The 22,202-nt window shown below is 59.9% G+C and overlaps 1 protein-coding gene across 3 annotated transcripts in view; it reads left to right on the plus strand.

Moving 5' to 3' along the window:
* The window catches only part of MORN1 (MORN repeat containing 1), a 41,490-nt gene that overhangs the window by 14,777 nt on the left and 4,511 nt on the right, over positions 1-22,202 (plus strand). The window contains exons 9-12 of one of the 3 annotated variants that reach the window (XM_066270654.1): positions 3,448-3,571; positions 4,016-4,188; positions 14,206-14,339; positions 14,459-14,538. In XM_066270654.1, coding sequence (XP_066126751.1) covers positions 3,448-3,571; positions 4,016-4,188; positions 14,206-14,339; positions 14,459-14,538 — 511 coding nt within the window. Of the gene's footprint in view, positions 1-3,447; positions 3,572-4,015; positions 4,189-6,403; positions 8,603-14,205; positions 14,340-14,458; positions 14,539-22,202 lie in introns of those variants that run through there. The other 2 variants (XM_066270655.1, XM_066270656.1) reach the window with 2 other exon arrangements.

Consider the following 22,202-nt stretch of genomic DNA (forward strand, 5'->3'; position numbering starts at 1 on the left):
CTCTCTCCATAGATTTGCCCCTCTGGGCATTCCCTGTGAGTTGTGCGGGGTGTCTTCTGCTCTGCTGCGCCCAGGGGATCACCGCATTGCCCAGCAGTTTTCACTGTGTGGTCACATTCACACAGCACACTGGCCACTCACCCCTCCCCTGTGACGGACCGCTGACTTACCCACACTATTTGGTGGCTGTGAGTGCTTCTGTCCAAGCCTGTGTGTGCATGTGTGCTTTCATTCACACACCTGTGGTAAGGGTCGCTGGAGTGCACAGTAGATTCTGGTTTAGGCCCTGGCTGGTTGGCTCAGCGGTAAGAGCGTCGGCCTGGCGTGCGGGGGACCCGGGTTCGATTCCCGGCCAGGGCATATAGGAGAAGCGCCCATTTGCTTCTCTACCCCCCCCCCCCTTCCTCTCTGTCTCTCTCTTCCCATCCCGCAGCCAAGGCTCCATTGGAGCAAAGATGGCCCGGGCCCTGGGGATGGCTCCTCAGCCTCTGCCCCAGGCGCTAGAGTGGCTCTGGTCCGGCAGAGCGACGCCCCGGAGGGGCAGAGCATCGCCCCCTGGTGGGCAGAGCTTCGCCCCTGGTGGGCGTGCCAGGTGGATCCCGGTCGGGCTCATGCGGGAGTCTGTCTGACTGTCTCTCCCTGTTTCTGGCTTCAGAAAAGAAAAAAAGAAAAAGAAAAGAGAATAGATTCTGGTTTAAACTTTGGAGAAACTGCCCAAGTGTTTTCCTGAGTGACCCAGGGTTTCCCGTCCCACAGACAGCACAAAGCTGACTCCGCGCCCCGCCTTGCTGTGTTCTCCAAAGGCACTGTCCGGAGGATGTCGAGTGGCAGGCGTTGCACATGGTCTGTGACATTCAGGGCCATTCCGGTCATCTCTTTCTTCTTGAGTATTGTCCATTTCATCTAAATTGCCAGACTTATTGCATAAGCCTGTTTATGCCCATTCTGCTTTTAACACCATGATGTCATCTCTCTTGTTCCCAACGTGGATTACTGTGTCTTCTTTCTCCTTGTCCCAACTAGTTGGGCTAGAGAGGATAAGTTTCACTGATAAACAACCGACTCTGTGTTTTCTGTTGTCTACTTTATTAATTCCTATTTTGCTCTTATTAATTCTTTGCTTTTCCTTATTTTTGGTGTAATTGAATGTCCTTTTCTAATTCTTAAGGTAAAAAGAAACTAAAGACATTTCAGAGCTTTTCTCGTATAGGGACTTGTTGCTATAAATTTCCCTCTGGGCACGGCTTTAGCTGCATCCTACAAGTTTCCTATTTTGTGCTTTTATTTTCATTCAATTCAAAATACTTTCTGATTTCTTTTTTTTCTTTTTTAATAGGGACAGAGAGAGAGTCAGAGAGGGGGATAGATAGGGACAGACAGACAGGAACAGAGAGAAATGAGAAGCATCAATCATCAGTTTTTTGTTGTGACACCTTAGTTGTTAATTGATTGCTTTCTCATATGTGCCTTGACCACAGGCCTTCAGCAGTAACCCCTTGCTCGAGCCAGCGACCTTGAGTCCAAGCTGGTGAGCTTTTTGCTCAAGCCAGGTGAGCCAGCGCTCAAGCTGGCAACCTCGGGGTCTCAAACCTGGGTGCTCCGCATCCCATTCCGACACTCTATTCACTGTGCCACCACCTAGTCAGGCCTACTTTCTGATTTCTTATTGGACCCAGGAGTCAGTTAGATTTTTACAGAATAAGTGTGTTGTGTCTAACCTGTGGTGGCACAGTGGATAAAGCATCGACCTGGGACACTGAGATCACTAGTTCAAAAGCCTGGGCTTTCCCAGTCATGGGACATATGGGAGTTGATGCTTCCTGCTCCTCCCCCTCTTCCTTCTCTCTCTCTCTTCTCTCTCTCCTCTCTAAAAATAAATAAAATCTATAAATAAATAAATAAATAAAGTGTGCCACTTGTAGGTGGCAAAGAGTTGGGTTTTGCTTTCTTTTTTTTTATCCAATCTAGCCATCTCTGTCTTTCACTGGATGTGTTTATACTGTTCGCATGTAATATAATTATTGGCAGGACAAATTCAAGCTTTTACCATCTTACTATTTGTTTTCCATCTCCCTCAGTGGTTTTTTCCCCTTTATACTTGATTCCTATCTTTTTTTTTTTATTGAGTACTTTTTATGATTTCATTTTATCTCCCCTGTAGTATCTTTCAGTATCGGCTAGTATCTTTCAGCCTTGGTTCTGTTCTTCTGGGGGCTTAGGTCTATAATACACGTCTTTAACCTACAGTCCCCTTCCAGGCAGTACCGCACTTCCTTGGCCGGGGAGCTACAACAGGACATTCCTTCCTGTTCACTCTCAGTCTCCATCCACACTGTTGTCTTCATACACTTGACGTTTGTGTATCTAATAAACTTCATGACGCCATTGCTGTTACTCCTATTCAAACGGCTGTTCACCTTTTCAAGAGTGTTTAACCAGCAGAGAGGGAACTCTCACCTATGTAGCCATGTCGCTGCCCTTTTTGGTTCTGCCTGTCCCTTCCAGACTCCTGTTATGACAAGGACACTCCTTCTGCCTGAGGGGCTCAGCCTGTGACGTTTCTGGTCACACAGGTTTTCTGTGACAGATCCTTCCAGCTTTCGTTTGTTGGGAAATGTCTTGGGTTTACACATTCGCTTTCACTGTGTCCTCACCCGAGGGCATCCTCACCCACGTGCCCCCTCGGCACCCACGTCCTCCGAGACAGTGGCCGGGCAGCACAGGCTGCACAGTGCACGCCGCATGCTGCATGAGTTGCTGGCACCTCTCAGGGCCCCTGGCTCTTGCTGCTGCCCAGGACCTTGAAGCCGCCTCTCACTGTATTCCATCGTCTTTCCAGGCTGCTCGAAGCAGGAGGGCAAATGGGGTCCAGTGACCCCATCTGGACCCAAAACAGACACCAATGGAACCACAGCTGGCTTTACACCATATGTGGCTCCACTTCTTTCCAAGTCAAAGTCCATCCCCTGTTCGCCTGGCTACGTCCCTTCCAGATCTTAGAGTCACAGGAGACTGGACAACAGGCCTTGCTGGCATTGGTCGGCAGCTGCCATGGACTCTCCTCCATCAGAGCCTGAGCCCTCGAGTCCACGGGCCCTGTGCTGAGTGCCTTGGAGTGTGGACGCATGGGACAGGCCACTCCAGGTCAGGGTGGGAGGTGGGTAACAAGGGGCGCAGTCCAGGCCATGTGTCTGCTCACACCCCTACTCACACCCAGAACTGAGGTGGAGTGGGGGACAGTGTCGATGGCTCAGGAGAGGGCCATGAGGAGCAAAGACCAGGAGGTGAGCAGAGAGCTCAGGTCACACGTGGTGGTGGCCGTGGCCCGGGCTGTCCTGTGAATGCTCCTCCCCGGTGCCCATGTCCTGAGCCCCAAGACAGGAGACCAGCTCCCCGGGGCTGCCCCTCCTGGGCCTGGCACAGCATGCTTCTCTCTCCCTCCGGAAGGCGAGGACGGCCGGGTTTTGAAGATCTCGGCGGGCGTCAGGTACGTGCAGCTCCCAGCCTACTCAGAGGTCAGCTTCTTCAAGGTGGACGAGGACAGAAGGGAGGCGCCCATCCAGACCCCGTTGTGAGTAAGGATGACGACCATGGGCAACACCCATGGGGCAGGGGAGGGGTCCTTCCTCAGCTTCGAGGAGGAATGCCCTGAACTGCCCCAGTGGGACCTCCGCACATCACTCCCCCTCCCCCGCTCTCAGCGCTGGGGACATAGCAGTGACTGGCAGACACGATGGGCTTCGTCTAGTCTAGTGGGAGGGGAGTAGGCACATCCAGACACCCAGTGGGCACTGAGCTAGCAAGGAGGAAGGGGGGACCGGGGCTGCATGAAGCCTCCGGGGGTCCCAGAGTGAAACCCCCTCCCTCCCCGCTCCTCCCACCACCTTGTCTCAGAGGGCAGCCGCGGCCCTCCTCCTCCCTGGGGTGGCTCCTGGACCTCGTTCCCCCGCAGACAGGTGTCACCCCACCCCCACCCCGGTGTCAGGCTGAGCCTGGCCTGCCATTCCCTCCGCAGCGGGTTTGAGTGCATCACCTACCCATTGTCGATCCCCATCTCTGGGGGACTGGAGCCCACAGCTGCCCTGCACAGTTCTGGAGCCACCTCGCTGCTCCCCACGGGAGACCTGGAGGCGACGCTGACATCAGATGCATTGCACGGCCAGGGCGACACCTCCAGCAGCCTGCCCGGTGAGTGGAGTTCACTAGGTGGTCAGTGGTGGGCAGTGCATCGGTGACAGCAGTGGACCTGGGAGATAGGACGTCCCAGGAGGACTGTGTCCAGGCCCAGCAGGCCTCAGCCGGAAAGCAGGCAGGACCCCGTCCGCGGGCCGGTTGCCATGCAGTGGTGAGAAGGCAGCTGGGAGCTGCCTACCCTGGGTATCTGGGCTCTGTGGTCAGGCCCTCACGCTTCAAACCCAATGCTCACGGCTGCAGCCCCAGTTCTGCGCTCCCCGCGGGTGGACCAGGCCATCACTGTGAATGCAGCGTGAGATCGTTTTGCTCATTTCCCGTGAGCCTAGCAGGGAATGGAGCCCGTGGGCTGGCAGGCTCGGGGCTGCTCCCAGTCTGTCAGGAGGGGACCAGCTTGGAGGAGGCCTGTGGTCCGCCTGGCCAGGACACCATCACTCCTGCTGGTAGGCGCCCGCCTGAGGCCACACCCAGGTCTCTGGTTTGCTGATCCTCTCCTGCCTGGCCAGCATCTCATCTCCATGTGGGTGTGGCTCCCAGTTCCCCAGGAGATGCAGCTCAGCTGAGCAGAGCCCCTTACACCTCCCAGCCCGGCGGGGAAAAGTAGCTTCCCACGAATTGTTCCTGAATTAATCCCAAATGCCAGGTGCTGGAGCTGGGAGGTAAGGTGTGGTGGCCGTATTGTTGCACTGGGAATACTGAGCCCTCCACCGCCCCACGCACGCACACACAGCCCGTGTCTTAGTAGGAAGCATTTGAGTTGACGGAGGCATCCCAGCCAACATCGTTGTGGGGGTCCCGCCTGGTCCCCTGTGCCCTCCCCACAGAAACACAGCTACACCCCATCCTTCTGCACCCTGATGAGAGCAGGATGGCTCTGGGAGTGGGTGTCGGGTCCCCACTGGGCAGTTCCACACACACTCCAGGTTTGGGGACCTTCACTCTCTCCTCAGCCCTTTGAAGACCCCCCTAACCCCACAGTTAAGACCCCACCCCTGGATGCGGGGGCTGGGTGCACAGGGTGGAACTGAAGGGGTGTGAGAGCACAGATATCCAGATGACCCTAACGGGTGAGTGGAGTTCACTAGGTGGTCAGTGGGGCATGGGGCCTGGTCCCTCCCCAGAAGCGCACTCCAAGGGGGCAGCAAGTCCAGGAGAACCTGGGGGGGCCTGACCCTCAACCCTGTCATCTGCTAAGTTTATAGAAGCAATTTCAGCTGCCTCGTGCAGCAGGTCTCATATTTCTATGTAAAAACAGGCTGGAGCCCTGCCTCGGCCTGGAGGGCTTCAGCCTAACAAGGTCGATGGAGACTGGGCCCCAGGCCCTGAGGTGTGCAGTGTTCCTGTGCTCAGGCACTCGGGGTGTGGGCACCTCCTGATGGGACGGGGCCCTGGTTTTGCCAGGATGTGGTCTCTGGCCACAGAAAAACACTTCTGGGCGACGGGACCACGCTTCTGGTTTTTTGTCTTTTTAAAGATTTTATTAATTTTAGGGGGTTAGGGAGGAGCAAGAAGCATCAACTTGTAGTTGCTTCCCATAGGTGCCTTGACCCGGCAAGTCCATTTTTCGAACCAGTGCCCTCAGCGTCTCAGGTATACACTCTAACCACTGCACCACCACAGGCCAGGCCCCTGCTTCTGTTTTTGTGACCTGCTCGGTCTGAGCTCCTCAGAACTCAGCTGCCTGTTAAAACACAGCCACATGGAGGTTGCCTGGGGGGGGGGCTAGGTCCCTCCCCAGTGAGTCTGGGCCATGGGGAAGACAGACTGGGCTCCTGTTTCGCCACTGTCTTCTACCTGGACCTCCCTGTGCCTCAGTTTCCCCCTTCTGTATGGTGTACATGCAGCAGCGCCTGCCGCCAGGACTGCTGACCAGGCGTCCCACGGAGCTGTCCCTCTAGTCCCCGTCACAGGGGATGGAGAAGGGCCCCTTGCCGCTCTTTCTTCTCATAAAACTGGCATTTCCCACGTGGGATAGTTCACCCCTGAACACTCTGCTGGACTGACCCCTCCTGCCAAAGTGTCCCCTCCACACTGCAGCCTCCAGAGTGTCCCCCGCATGACACCGGCCCCTCGCCTGCCCATACCCGAGTGCTTCAAAGATGGGGTGGGGGTCTGCATCAGCTCTGGGTCCGAACTTGTGGCCGTCGGGCTGTCCTGGTGCATTCTGCAGAGAAAATGAAGTCACTGAGCATTTTGGTTCTGCTGCCGGTAGATCAGTGGCCAGCCGTAAGAGAGAACCCGAAATGACAACGGCGGCAACAAGGGGGCCCCTCCACCGGCATTTACTTCTCACCTTCACGCCCAGAGGTGGAGGGGAAGCAGGCCCCTGGTCACCAGGGTGTCCCTGTGGCCCCTGCAGGGCTTTCAAGCACCAGCCATCACCACCCTGTTCCAGCTAGCAGGAGGGAGAGCTTGAGGTGCTCAGGAACGTCTGGGCGCCACACCTTGCCGGACCATGGGAGACAGGAAACGTGGCGTGCTAAAGCCCGGTTTTGTCCCTGAGGAGTAGGTTTGCTGTGTCAGGTGGCCATCTTTGCCAAATGGGAAGTTCAAATGGGAAACCCGTCGTCGTCAGCCCACAGGGGGCCGCGTGGGCAGGACGAACCCGGGTGGCTCCCTCTGCATCTCCTTTGACCCGTACCCGCCTGAGGAAGCCTGCCCTGCTTGTGACCCCACATGCTGCCACCCCTCTTTGGCCCCACTGTGGGGCCTCAGGTGGCGAGTGCTGTGAAACCCGGCTGGTGGTGAAGAAGTTCGTCTACCAGATCAGCAAGTCCTGCTGACGGGGGCTCCAGCTCATGAGGTCCCACCAAACAGGCAGGCTGCCGTGCCAGGTGCTGCCGGTCAGGGGTTGGCGCCCCACACCCTGTCCCAGGGCCGCTCACGGACAACAGGGCCCTGCAGCAGAGGCACCCTGGTCCTGGATGGGTTAATCCAGGCTCTCACGCATCGGGTCCCCAGCAGGCGCCCTGATGGGCGGGGCAGAGCCACGGGTCTGTCCCCTGAGCAGCTGTCACAGCATCCCAGCTGGACTGCAGCGGTCAGTGGTGGGGGCACAGGCAGGGACCCCCGACCAGTGGTGATGTGTAGCCCACTGCTGTGAGCGCCACCCGGAAGGACGCCTCCATTCAACAGTGCTCTGGCTGACCTCTGACCTCTGGACCCAGCCTTTGAGCAGTCAGGGGTCCCCTCGTCTGCAGCCCAGCCCGGAAGAGAGGGGGCAGGGAGGAGGCTCCAAGCCACCTGGAGCTGGCAGGGCTGGCACACCTCACAGCTGCTTGTTTGAAACGATTACCCCTGTACCTATGTGTTCTCGACCTCACCTGCTGACAGCTGGGGATATAGGAGCTCAGGGTAGGAGGCCGGTGCAGCCCCAGGGTACCTGCCACACAGCACCCTGCCCCCCCCCATCTCTCTGGATGGAAGGAAGTGTGCTTCAGAACCTGGAACCCAACATCTTCGTGCACAGAGGACAGGAACCCAGAGACCACCCACCTGCTGGGCAAGGCCACTGGGTCTCAGCCCCACCCCCGCCATGCCAGGCCCACCCCACACCCACCCTGCAGCTGGCCCTCACCCCACGCCCACAGGGACCAGGCTCTCGGCTCAAAGAAACTTTCTCCCCCATCCGACAGGCAATTAAGACAATAAACCCTCTAAAATCTCGGTTTCCAATTGTACAAGTGAGTATAAGGAAGAGAGGAAGCTCTTCCCAGAGGCCTGATGTCAGAAACATGTGACTGAAAACTGCATTTAATTATCTTGTTGATACAAACTAGTTCAGTTGTTTAATTGCTTCTAACTTTCGAGGAGAGGATTGCTTTTTGTCGAGAAGAAAAAGACAACGTCCTGGACGTGGACTATTGCCAGAAATTCTGAGCCTGGTGTTTGGTTTAATTCCAGCACCCGGATTTCAGTAACAAAGCACATTGATTTTACATTCAGAAAGGATTTTATATTTCGTCTCTTAACCTTTTGTAATTCCCACCCACGGCTCTGCACGGTGGAACCTTTTACGTTAATTGTTGTCAGTGGGGCATCCGCTGAGACCCCAATAGTTTAGGCCCATTGAGTCCTAATGCAGGTGCCGATAATTGCTGGAGTGACCTGGCTGGCCAGCCGGGCCCCAGCGCTGACACACTCCTGTGGATTGGATGTGGGACACTGAGAGGCTGGGGCTGTGGAGAGACCTTCAGATTGCTTTTCTTCTCTTCTCCATGTGGGAGACCCTCCCAGGAAATGTTTCCAGTCGACCGATGATGCTGGAGGATCTCTGTCATTTGTTGAAATGGTGTCGCATGTTTTATCCAATGGGACCTGAAAAGGATGCCCATAATTGTAAGACGGGTGTTTGAAATCAGGATGCCCTTTGCTGCCGCACCCGTCCTGCCAATAAAACTAACGATCTGTGTCGCAGAAACTCATGGGACTTCATGGCCTTGCAGGTGGCGCCATGTCTCGGTACTAATAGCCTATAGTTAATTATGGTAGAAAAGCATACAGGACCTACATTTTTTCAAGGAAAAGTTGTTCTTTAAATTCCTTGTCTTGGCCCTGGCCGGTTGGCTCAGCAGTAAAGCGTCGGCCTGGCATGTGGAAGTCTCAGGTTTGATTCCTAGCCAGGGCACACATGAAAAGCACCCATCTGCTTCTCCACCCCTCCACCTCTCCTTCCTCTCTGTCTCTGTCTTCCCCTCCCGCAGCCAAGGCTCCACTGGAGCAAAGTTGGCCTGGGCACTGAGGATGGCTCCCTGGCTTCCGCCTCAGGCGCTAGTATGGCTCTGGTTGCAATGGAGCAACTCCCCAGATTGGCAGAGCATCGCCCCCAGTGGGCATGCCGGGTGGATCCCAGTCAGGCGCATGTAGGAGTCTCTCTGCCTCCCTGCTTCTCACTTCCAGAAAAAAAAAAATTTACTCGTCTAGGAATTGGAGTGTACAGAGAGAATGTCCCAGAAAAGGATAGAAAGGACCACCTAGCTTCCAGGGCCAACAGGGCTGAGATGCAGGAAGTGAAGTCACAGGCTGAAGTGTTGGGTGCATCTGCCTGGAACCAGGCACCAGAGGAGGGGGCCGCAGAGACCCGAGACCACAGCACTTGGACTGCGTCCTTGCCCCCCCCCCTCTGGTCCAGGACATCAGGCTCCTTTCTGTGTGGCTGCATTCTGGGGGCTCTGGGAAGGTGGAGCCCATCCACAGGGTGGGCTGAGGAGCACTACCTGGGGTCTGATGGAGAACCTCGTTGTCTCCTCTCCCTGTTGCCCCTGGAGCCGGGCCGAAGACCAGAGCTGCCTCCCCATGTCCTGTGGCCATGTGGGTGCAGCCAGAGGGCAGGAACCTGGTGCTGCCCCGACGTCCCTGTGTTCAGCCCCAAACAGCACCTCTCTGGCGACCTTCGACCTTCGGGTAGGAAAGTTTCTGGATCCTGGGGAGAGATGAGGGGGTGGGCACGCACTTGGAGCTCCACCTGGCTGCTGGTGGGAAGCCTTCAGGCGAGCCAGGGTCTTGGGTGGTGGTGATGGCGCCCATGTGAATGTGCCTTTTAGAAGGTCACTGTGCGCGTGCTGGGTACCAGTGCATCTCAAGAGGGACTGACACGGTGAGGACCCAGGTGTGCCTTCCAGCAGCACAGGGCCACCATGGTTTCTTCCTCCTGTTGGCCTGGTTGGGGGCCACGGAGGCCTGTGCTTGGTGGGGACATGGGGAAGCTCCCCAAGGTGGCCCAGAGCCTGGCCATCACACAGCCCGAGGATGCCCTGCTTGGGGCCAGGAAGACCAGGTGGGCTCCCTCCCCCGTGTCCTTGGGGGTCTCAGCCATCTGCTGGACAGGCCTAGGCCACTTAGAACCACCAGACCAGCCAGGGATGTGTCCCAGTCTCCCTCAAGTCTAGACCCTGATGGTACGGCCATGACGGGGGCTACTGGTAGCTTCCAGCGTCAGACAGTGCAGCTCCGGCCGGCCCTGTGCCTGAGGCCTCACGTTTACCCAGCAACTAACTGCTTCCCTGGATGTTGCTGGGAGCTCCCCGCCTGCTGTGGTCTTGACCCAGGGTCAGTTTCTGCTTCCTGCGTCCATCACACGTCACAGCCGTGGTCCTCCTCTGTCAGCCACCTGCTGCCCGCGGGCCTGTCCCCTGGGAAGTGGACGCAGTGTTTGGGTTTGCCCCTGCTCTGGTGGAGAGGCTGCTGCTGGTCAGCGTGACCACGGCTGTCAGGCAGGTAAACGGATTGGGGTGGTACAGGTGATTTGGGGACCACTACAGGCTGGAGGGGAGGCACATCCCCATGGGGGGGCAGAGTTGGGACAGGGGACAGAGTGACGTGGGTGTGGGGCTGGGTGGCGGAGGTGCCCAGGGCCAGCTGGATGTGAAGGTCTGGGGCTCAGCTGAGGGGAACACGGTGTGTGCGCTGGGGTGGGGGTGAGTGTGACAGTGTGAGTGTATGCGGGCACTGCACAGGTGTCCCCTGTGTGCTGAGTCGGTGTGCGATTGAGAATGTGTGTGAGCCATGCACAAACTCGTGTCGGTGTGACGATAGAGTGTGTGTGCGTCACACTCACAGTCACGTCAGGGCACAGAGGTGACTGCCGGCCTCTGGTAGCAGTAGGGGGAGAGGGGAGACATGGAGACCCCCAGCCCATGGGCCCCCACGTGACATGGAGACCCCCTGCCTCTCCACGTCCCCATGTGACACGGAGACCCCACCCCGCGTGTCCCCACATGCAGACTGCTCTGTCGACTGCTTCCCTGAAGTCCCGGCAGGTTGAGTTCGCCCCAAAGACATAGCTCGCTGTCTGTCACCCCCCCGGGAGACACTCTTGTCCCCCTCAGAGCCGATAACAGTGTTTTCTGACTCAAGTGAAGAAAACCCTTAGCCACCCACCCGGCAAGAACCTAGCCCTTCAAACCTTGTTTATTCCGGTGGTTTCTCGGCCCGCTGCCTCCGTGCCCTACACAGGTGATTAGGGAGTCTAATCGAGTCAGCCATAAAAATATAATTAATAGACGTTTTCCTCCCGGAGAGGTCACGCTGCCCGATCCCCCTGGCCGGCTCGTCCTCCCGCCCAGAGCGCCCCCGCCCCCCACCGCCCCGCTGCTCCCAGAGGCAGCGCTGTGACCTTATCCTGCTGATATAGATGTAACTGTGTAATATGGACATCAGGGCTTCAGAAGTAGTTCCCAGGGTTGGAGTCAGCCGTTGGCCCCAGAAATGCACCGGAGCAGCTCAGGGCCCTGAGTCGAGGGTCGCATGGGACATCCCCTTCTCTCCAGCAGGCTGCTCGGGCCGCAGAGCCTCAGCACTGCGGAAACTGCGGCCGGCACAAGGGCAGGCCTGCCGCTTGGCCACCAGTGGGCAAGGGGTGCTCTGCACTGCCCGTGCCATCCCGTGTGCCCAAGGGCATCTCACAGCTCTGTCTTACTCCCTCAGGATGACACTGGCCGTCAGACCTCAGGCTTCTCTTTTCCATGGTTTGGCCCAATGGGACCAGGTTTGCCAACAGGTCAGACAGGGTGGGGAAGGGTGAGTGCTGAGGCCGGAGGGACCCAATGTGACCAAGGAATGTGAGCAGGGTGGGGTGACTTGGTGTGGCCATGCTGGAGGCCTGCCCAAGGTGCAGGAGTGAGTCGGGGGCGGGGGTTGTGACTCCATGCTGGAGTGTGAAGTGCGGACACGCTGGAGCCAGGAGCCTGAGAGGCCTGGTGGTGGTTTGGACCCCAAGATGGTGCCGTGGAGAGAGCAGAGCAGGGGCAGAATGCAGGATGTCACCTCTGCTCCTGGCCGGGTAACCAGGGGAGGAGAGACAGCTGCAGGAGAGGTGGGAACGGGTCAGGGCACAGTGGCATCAGCAATGGGGGTGGGGGAGGGAGGCAGCGCCGCTGAGCCAGGGAGACGTGGGGGGCCCAGGGTGCTGACGTCAGGGGTGGGGCTCCAGGACATGGAACACAGGGACCTTCAGCAAATGCAGAAGCCTCGTGCTGACCATCCTCCTGCTCCCGGGCAGACAGTGCTCTGAGTGGAAGCAGCTAGCCTCGACTGGGTTTTACACTGTGGGAGGCCCTGCTGCCACCCCCCACTCCTGCTTCCCAAGAGCTGTCACTTCCCCTGGGGGACTGCAGGCTGTGCATGGGCCCCTCAGCCACTGTGCCATCCGCTTCAGGCCCCAGTGCCATGCCACCGTCTACACTCCTGCCAGCATCACACTTGCAGAGTGACCAATGGGACAGAGAAGCCAAGAAGTCCCAATCCAGCTGGACCAGGCGGCACCTGCGGGGGGCGTCCAAGTGGGGCAGTCAGAGTACAGGGCCTGAGGTGGCCTGAGCCTGGCGGTTGGTTGTGCCCTGGGGGCAGCAAGGGGTGGGCCTGGCCTCCAGGCGAGGGAGGACCCACCCGCCAAGGGCAGCACCTCATCAGGCAGAAGTGCTGCGGCAGGCAGCGAGGGTGCGGTGGGTAAGGGAGAGGGGCCACAGCCTCCGACTCGGGCCTGCGCGGCTGCAGCTGCAGAAACAGTGGGGGCACCGGGAGAGGTGGTGAGAAGCAGGTGGGCCAACAGGACCTCAGGAAGGCGGCTAGGTGGGCAGGCCCCGTGTGGGCAGTGTAGACACGTCTGTGAAGAATGTCTCCCAGGCCATTGAGAGCACGCCCGTGTTGGAAGAACCAAGCCCCAGGGAGGCACCTGCTCCAGGGTAGTTTGGGGGGATAATGATTTGCACACCAGTGCCTTTTCTATCCCCTCAAACCCCTGGAAGTGATGTGTGACATATGTAGCTCTGAGGCTGCCGCAGTTGGGGGAGCTGGCAGCCTCAGCGCTCCATCCGGGGCCCACTTGTGCTGTTACCTTGGCCGAGGGGCCCTCGGACACAGAGCCGGGGTCTCTGTGCATCAGTGGAAGGCGGTCACAGCTAGCCCCTCTCAAGTCCCTGTGGAGGCTGGTGGAGCTCAGCTCCCCTCCTTGCCTAGGACGTAAACTGTGAGAGCACAGAAAAAGCTTGTGGATGGAGGACACAGAAGAGTGTCCTTGCAGAAGGAAAGACCTTCCTTTTACAATGAGCCATAATGACAAAATTAAGAGCTCTCTGAGAGAAGTAACTCCCCACCTGTAATCTGCAAACACTGCTGGGCCCGTCGCCACCTCTCCCTGCACAAGTGGGACTCCAGAGAAGGGACATTAATGCCTGTGGCCCGAGGGGCCCATCCGTGCATGGATGACAGGTGTCCGTCCACTCACCCAGAGCTCCCTGCAGACTGTTAGCTGGAGCGTCCAGCCCTGCATGACCCCATCCAGCCACCGCCCCAGGCATGGCTGCTCCTGCTGGTGCCCCCCCCCCAGCAGTGCATGTGACCGGGACCCATGGAACAGAGGGGCAGGCAGCCCAGCCCCCATGGGGTGGTCCCTGCACCAACCTAACATCCCAGTTATCATCATCCAATCTAAGCCTCCGAGTCTCTGTGCAAAGAGCCTGAGGGAGGGGTGTCCAGGGCTACAGCCCCCTCTGCCAGCGGTTGGCGCCAGGGATGGCCACCAGAAGGAAAGGCCTTGGGACCCCCAAGGGGGGTGCAGGGGTCACAGTGGGGTACCCACTACAGGGACACCCAGGCCCAGCCCAGCCCTCCATGCTCTCGGGCACCTGAGGATGTCAGGGTCTCCTGGGGAGGCTGTTGCCTCTGTGGTTTCCATGCTCCCACTTGCCATGGACCCTGCAGACCCCGGGGACCAGGCCCTGCTGGCGGCCCAGTGAGGGGCCCCAAACTACACCCACAGGGAGCCTGTCTGCACGGGGGACACCAGGAAACAGCAGGACCCAGGTGTACCCTTGTCTCGGCCCCGCCCCCTGGCCACTCACCTGGAGATGGCTCATGGCCTGTGCTCTGGGCTGCAGGGCCAGGGTCCACAGCCCCAGGCCCTGTGGTTGTCCACCCCAACCACCTAGGCCCCGGGAACGGTCCTCTCTGATCTGTGCTTTGTGATGATTAAAGGGCCTTTTCGTTCATTTTCCTGAAAAACCTCTTTCTCCTCAGCATGGGGACGTAAGCCCTGTTGTCCTGAGGACTATCGGCGGGTGGAGGGCGGCCGTGCCCAGTTCACAGACCTCCGCCTCAGGTCACCTCCGCCTGGGTACCACCCAGTCCCGTTCCTGGACAGCCAGCACGAGGTAGGAGCAGGGAGACCGCAGGTGGCTGAGACCACACACTGTCTAGCATCCAGTGTGTCAGGGTGCTCAAAGGGGAGCTACTGGGGACCCCCCTGAACCCCTCTTTCTGCTCCCTGCAGAAGGGAAGTGGCAGGCCGAGAGGTGGCCTGGGTCCCAGTATGGAGACGCCCACTGTGCAGGGCCCACCTGGAGGCAGCAGGTAGGAGAGGCCGACCCACTCACGGGTGTTTAGGGGCTTGTCCTGTCGCCCCAGCAGCTGGGCCACAGGTGGGGCCACAGGAGGCCCTCCAGTACGCACATTCTCAGGCAGGGGCAAGGGCGCCCTTCTCCACACACCTGCCTCGGTTCCCCTTGCTGCCCCACCCTTCAACACTGCGGACACCATGGGCCTCAGTTGGCCCAGGGGTGCAAAGGCTCCTGTTGCCTGGAGAATAGGGATGCATGTTTGCTTCCTCTGCGGGAGCCCAGGGCTCCATCTAATCCCTGAGGGGACTTGCCAGGGGACAGGGACAGTGGAGGGTGGCCCCAGCTGTGTCTGCAGCTGTTGGTCCCTCCTCGGCGACTTACTCAGACAGGTCCAAGGAGATCAAGCCACCAGCCTGCAGCCTTGCACCTAAGGGACACTGAGTGTAGGCGGGGCGGGGAGCACCATGGCCTGGTGCTGTCACGGGGCATCCTCAGTCCTGCAGCGCCGCAGCTGCACACGCCAGGGGACGCACCAGCCCCTCCTGCAGGGGACAGGCTTGTCCAGCTTCAGTTTGGGCAAATTATGGGGCTGACGGTCACCTGTGGGGAGGTGCAAAGGCCCCTCTGTGCCTGTGGCCACTCCTCGGTGGTGCTCTCTGTCCCCAGGAGGGGCCATCCTCAGAAACCTTTCCAGGCCTCCGTTTCCAGGAGCAGCTTGCCACCCCCATCCCTATGCACATGGGCTGGGAACTCTCAGGTGGGAATGGATCTGGCCTCCCGCCCCAGGGAATCCAGCACCTGGGAGCCAGGGGAGCAAAATGCAGCTGCTACAGAGCACGGGCCAGTCCTGCAGGGTGGCCAGCACCCTCCACCTGCTGCCAGCAGCCTCCCCTGGGGGTGGGATTCTGGAAGGTGCGGCCCTGGGGCGCAGCTGGACACAGGGTGCCCCAGAAACACGGCCCCTAGACCCCTGAGTGAAATCACTGCCTTAGACAGACATGAGCCCTCTGCCGGGTAACAGGACCCTAGGATGACACAGAGGAGCCTTGGGGGCAGGCGGGGCGCCATACCTTCCAAGACACCAGCCCTGCAAAGTCAGCCTCTGACCCAGCGTGGGGGCTTGCCAGCCCAAAGGAGCCAAAGTCAGCGTTCCAGACGCCAGCCGGGGGGTGGGGGGGTCACTGAGTCCCAAAGGAGCAGAAGCTTCGTGCACAGGCCCAGCACTCTGGGAATTGAGGAACCGGGCAGAAGTGGAACACAGCCACAGTGCTCCGGTAGCTGCGCAGCTGCCAACGCTCCTGTAGTCGGAGGGATACCAGAGGCGTGGCCCACGCTGGGAACACACGGGCTGGGCGGTGTCACCAGCCGCTGAGCCTCGAAACCTGCACGTGGAGACCTCAATGCTCTGAGTCATGGCGTGCGGGTTAACCACGGCGCTCGCTCCGCACAGTAACTGCAGAAGCACAGGGTGAAACAACAGCCCGGACCCTGCCACACACAGAGGCCCCAGCGTACCTAGCCTCAGGGCTCTGGAGACACATGAGCACCGGCAGGCGACACATGGAGTCCCAGGACCCGAGCTCGCAAGGCCTCTGCCTGAGGTTGTCACTATGGCAACTCGGACGCACACGGAAGGGGATGTGGAAACTTCTGGTTTCAGCAAAAACAAGGCCCTCGCCATCTGATGGCCGGTGCGGAACGGAGGGAGGACAGCACACACAACGGAGGGAGGACAGCTCGTGCTTCGGCCCTGCCGGCGGCAGTCCGCACGGGGCTGCCTCCAGCCCCAGCAGGTGCATGTGCGTTCTCGGACGCTCCCGTCTGTGAGAGGGAGCTTGTGACCAGTGGCCACAACCCGTTTCTGCCCACATCTGTGCCACTCCCAGGGTCCGGGACTCGAGGGGCAGGGTGGTCAGCTGTGCGAGGCGGGCCTTTATCTAGGGGCAGCTGAGCTTACCATTTTCCGCATACAAAAAACCTGGAGGCTTCACACCTGAGCTCCCTACTCAGGATCCCAGTGGTGGGGGCAAGGGCCCACGCAGAGCTCCCCACGGGGCACCCCAGCACCACTGGTCACGTGAACCTCGCCTGGCCACAGAGCCCAAGCCCTTGCCCCCAGCCCAGGATGGTCCCTGACCTCCCTCAGGTCCCACCACCCCACTGCCCAAACAGCTCCCTGCCCCATCCAGGTGTTATGTGGCCCCAGCCCCTATCCACACCCCCAGCGCCTCCCACCAGCTCTGCTGTGGGATGTCCCCCACCCACTGCCTCACTCTGGCTTGGGCACCAGCTCCCTGCACCAGTGTCCAAACCTGGTTCTTCTTGCCAAAAGCCTACTTCCTGCAACAGCAGGAACACCATCTTTTCTGGCCTCCATGCCCAGCTCTCAAAAATGAAAAGCACTCAGGCTTCCAGACGACTCGTCTGGTTCACATTAAGTCCTTGTGAGCCGAGGATGTGTGGCTCCCAGCTGGGACCCCCAGGGGGGCAGGGCGCTTGCAAGGGCTCACTCAGCCAGGCCGCACAAAGGGGTAGAGGTGGGCTGGGGCCTGAGATGCGCCAGATGTTCTGCAGAGCCCCCCACCTGGCAGCCAGGGCTCTGGTCTGTGAGTGACAAACCCACATGGGGGTGGAGAAGGGCACGTGGGCTCCTGCCTCCCGTGGGCCATTGGCACGTGCTGCCCGAATGTTCTCACCACCCCTCCCCCTCTTAGCACGTGGCCGCCTCCCTCCATCCCTCAGGGCCTTCTGGCTCCGTGGGGAGGCCATCGCTGTAGACCCCTCTTCCTGTAATGGGGTGGGCCTGCTGGGCCTGACCGGGCCGCTGCAATGGGGTGTAGGGCTCCTTGAGGTCTCCCCAGCCCCCACCCCAGCTGGCTCAGGCAAACACGGAGACCACAGGGCCAGACCCCAGTTCAGCCAGGCCACCCCCCACCAAGTCACAACCACGATTCTTGGCTTCCTGGCAACCCTGCCCAGGACTGGAGGGAGGGGCCGTGGGACTGGTCAGAGGAAGGTGACCGCCAGACAAAGTCTTCAGGGGCCAGTATGGGAGCACCTGCAGGTCTCACCTGTGGCAACAAAGGGGCCGCATGCAGCATGGCCCCCAGGGATACAGACCAGTGGCCACTGGTCCGGCTGAAGACCAGTCTGACAACTACCACAGCCACCCCCCCCCCGGGCTCTCAGCAGCCCCACGGTGCTCCTGTCATAGGACACATGTGTCACCTCGCCCAGGATGCAGACACTGACATAGATAATTACAAACCGCTGCCGTGTCTTCCATGAACTCCAGATATTGGGCTAACTAGTGAGCACGCGCTGCATCGACAAGGTTCCCGAGGTGTTAACAACTGTGGTCGGAGCCCCCACACTCGGACACCCGCCGTGCCAGCGTCCCCCACCCCCACGCACTAACACCTGTCGGCAACGTGCAGCCATGCTGGAAACCCTTCCATCCCCTTATCCTTTCCCTGCGGCCTGGTCTGCGGGCGCCGGACATGGGGCAGTGCAGGGGCTGATGGAACATCAGGCACACGGACAGAGAGCTCCCACTGTGGGGCGATGGAGACCCCAGGCGGACACCAGTGTCCTGGCCATGGGCAGCTCTGGCCTCTAGGTGCTGGACCCCAAGGTCTGGGGAGGTGAGAGAAGCAGCTGACTGCAGATGGCTGCCACCCCTCCAGGGAGAGGCGAGCACGGAACCAAGACCAGAGCTGCCCCTCGCAGCTGCTGCTGCTGCCCCCCGCCGGCCACAGGCTGGGACACTGCCCTTCTCTCCCTCAATGCAGCAGCAGCTGGCAGCATCCTCCTGCCCCAGGAGACTGTGCCCTCTGCCTGGTGACCCCTCGAAGCCACAGCCAGCCTGGCACTGGGCTGTTCCCTCCTTCACTGGAATCAGTGTTGCCCCGCCCCCATAGGGAAGCCCCGCCCCATGGGGAAGCCAGCCAGCCAGGTCCCAGAGGCATGTGCCCATTTAATCCTGCCCCCTGGGAATGTAGGGCTCCACTTCTCCCTAAGGCAGGTCCCTATGTGGCCGCCTGACCACGGCCGGGAGAGCCTGCCCAGCCACCAGAGCCCCAGCGCCTGGCTAGCAAGCACGTGGGCCTGCTTCTCCAGGAGAGCCTGCTCCCATCGGCCCCGTGCATTCCTGCGGAGACATTCCTGGCCTGTGACGGAATTTCACAACATGACACAGACCCCGTCAGTTCCTGAGTGATGTGAAGTGCGTCAGCTGCAAAACACGGACTCGATTTCACAAATGTGGCCGAGAGCTGGCCAGCAGCACGACGATTGTGTTGGAACAGGGTCCGGTGTGGGGGGGGTACACAGCCTGCCTGCCCCTTCCCTAATATGAGCTCCCCCCCAACCCTAAATGTGAGCTTTGGGACGGGAGCCCGGTGCCTGCAGCCCCCAGCTGAGCTCCCATGCCTCGTGGCGGGACCCACAGCACGACCTTGCCCATAATTGCTCACTGACGGATGAGCAAAGATGCCCGAGCCTGACACCCTGGCCACCGAGACCTCCCCCACTCTCTCGCTTGCAGAAAAATGGGTTTAATTAAGACTTCCATGATTAGTCATTTAATCAGTCATTAGGCCAACACAGATGGAGGCAATTAATTTTTGTGCTTGAATAGGTAGTTGGTGCTCACAGCCCCCACAGGTCTTAGTGACCGCTGAGCATCACGTCGAGGGCAGGCCTTTGTCCCCCTGCAGAAGCGCCCCTCCCAGTGGCTGAGCCAGCACCCTGGGCTCCTCACCCACCCCAGCCCAGCCGCAGGACACAGGATGACCTGTTGTCCCCCGGGGGCAGGGCAGAGCCCACCACTGCCTGGACCCGGAGAAGCTCTGGGCAAGAGCCACCAGGGTTACAGGGTCCCAGGGAGCAAGCTTGGGCGGTGGCCTGTCCTTTCTCTGGTGCCAGCCCTGTGGTGCGTAAATGGCAGGTCCTGTGGCCACAGCCCAGGGGCTACCTGCCTCGCCCAAGGCCCCCAGGCACCCTGCCGCAGCTGTAGTCACCTCTGAGGACCAATTCTGGGCATGTCTAGGTGTCCCACCACCTCCCATTACTCTGTCCTGTACATGGCCCATCCCAGGGGACCGTGGACAAATGCTTTTAAATGGAATCTCAAAGGACTCCCAAGAAATCCCTCATGAGGTCCAGGATGAAGTCCAAGGTTCCTCTGCCTCCCAGCCTGCCTCCAGCTCCCCTGGGCCCCTGCCAGAGTTCTGTCCCCTTGGCTGGGAGGGCCACTACTGGGACTGTGCTCAGGGGACTCCTTTTATCTGTGGGCGGCCCTGCACCCGAGCAGTGTTCTGGCAAATTGTGGGGCTCAGAGGAGGCAGGCCTGGGAGTCAGGGGTCCCAGGACAACAGGAAGCCACGCAGAGGGCACAGGGGAGACAGGAGACAGCTGGGCCCTCATGTGGCTGGCCAAAGGGGCATGACATGGAAGAAGCCGCAGGGCAGCCAGGGCTGGGGGTCCGAGGGCCACATGGCCCCTGTGCCCTGGGCTCCCTCACCCAGCCAGGGGCCTGCACAGGGTGGCTCAGTCTCTGTCCTCTGGGTGGGCGTCCTGGGGAAACAGGAGAGAGGGGTGGTGGGTGCATTACTTCTTCAGGAGCTTTTAAAGGTTAGGGAGTGAGCGGCGCGGCCGGGACAGCAGTGAGCCGAGCAGGTGTGCGGCGGCCCGGGCAGCAGCTGGCCGCAACGCACAGGCTTTGGATGCCCTAATCCCGGTGCACAGTGGATGCCTTCCACCTGACGCAGGGCTGGAACAGGGACTGGGCAGATGGGGGTGGGCAGGAGGGTGGGGCCGGTAAGCCGGCACACCCAGGCCAGAGAACACCCTGCAGGCTTTCCCAGGCTGGGGTCCACTGCCCACAGGGGACAGGGGCCCTAGACAGTGCTGGCCCCTCACCCCCAGGACAGGGTGGGAACTCAGAATGCCTCTCGCGTGTCTGCACCTCCTGGTCCTGTGCGGGGGGTGGGGGGTGGGGAGACCTCACTCGAGGGCCATGTGGCAGTGTGACCCCTGAGATCCCTGAGACCCCTGGAGCCTGGGTAAGGAGAAGCTCCTATTCCTCGGGGATCCCAGGGAGGTGACAACAGTTTCCAGTGTGGTGGCCAGCCGTGTTCCTGTGCTAGCTGGGAGACTTAGCTTCAGGGCCTCCATGAGGGCTGCAGAAGGCCCCAGTGCACATGGGCAGGTCGGGGGAGCCTGGGAAACTTCCCTGCAGCCTCCCACCCTCTGGGATAGTTCCCCTGTGTGTGTCCTCACTATGGCTTCCCGAGGCCAGCAAGTCCCGTCAGCACCCGAGGCTGCACGTGAGGACCACATGGCTGGGCAGAAGCTCCTGCCCCAGGATCCACGGCCTTGACCGACTCCCTAGGTGGGCCCCCTCCCCTGACCAGGCCGCAGGAGCAGGACCCCACACCCAGGTTGGTCTTGGAGGATCGACTCCCCATGCTGAGCCTGTGTGCCCACTTCACAGACTAAGAAACTAATGACCAGGGCCAGGGCCAGGCCCTACCGCGCCCAGAGCCTGCAACCTCTGCCCCCCTGTGTGGCCCCAGCAGCAGGTTTCTAAGTCTGGTCTGCAGCCACTGGGCCTCTGTCTGACCACCGACAGGGCTGATGAGGTATGGACCAGGGATGGTCAGCACAGTGCTGAGACACACTGGTCCTGCCCTAGAAGAGGTGGTGTCAGGAGGGCCTGCTGAGATCATGCAGCTCTGCTGAGACACTGCCAGGGCCTCGGGGAAGGGGACAGCATAGCCATGGGGTCATAAGGACCCCAGAGCCACCCATGCTGAAGGGCAGCTGACTGGGCTGGTAGGTTACTCAGGCAGGCAGCTGAGCACCTGGTGGGACCGGCGGGGTGACCCTTGCCAGGGGGCTGTCACACTCCCCCACATAGAGGGCCCACCTCTCCCCTCACTGGCCTGGCCACATGTCCCACTGGCACTGTGGAAGGACAACCGCATGCTGTGGGCAGGGCAGGAGCAAGAGAATCCCTTCCACCAGGGAGCCTACCCCTCAGAACTGCTCACTGAAGGGTGGGTAGGTGCCATCTGGGCACCACGTCTCAGTTTGGTCTGTAAGATGGACTATAAGGGGCTGGATTTGCCCTCCCTCAGGTAAACAATAGAAAACTGGACAGCAGGTGACCAAGGATGGAGGGTTCCAAGAGACAGGAACAACTGTCGTGAGCCTTCTGACAGCCACGCTCACTGCCTTGAGCGTTCCTGGTTGCGGCACGGGGAGGGCACCCAGATGGATTCAGGGTGTGCTCAGGGGGACAGGGAGTGGAGCCCCAGAAGCCAAGGTGGGTCGATTTCACAGATGGAGCTCAAAGGGAGAGTCCTGGAGTCTGCGCAGCATGGACCAGCATGTGTGTGCATGCGTCTGCACATGCGTGAGGAAAGAACCACCGAACAGACCAAGGGGGACCATGTCCAGAGCACACACGGGGCTGCAGAAACCAGCCCAGAGCCCACCAAGTTCAGACAGTGTCACTGGTAGAGCACGGCACGCCCTCCCTCAGTCATGGGGAACGTGTACCCTCTCTGAAGCCCACCTAACCAGGCTGAACAGCAAGACCCAAAAGGACCAAACGATCTCTAAGTAACAGCACCAAGAATATAAGAACACAAAAATACCCAGCCCCAACAA

Source organism: Saccopteryx bilineata, chromosome 3 (assembly GCF_036850765.1).
Source record: "Saccopteryx bilineata isolate mSacBil1 chromosome 3, mSacBil1_pri_phased_curated, whole genome shotgun sequence".
Classification (NCBI taxonomy): Eukaryota; Metazoa; Chordata; class Mammalia; order Chiroptera; family Emballonuridae; genus Saccopteryx; species Saccopteryx bilineata.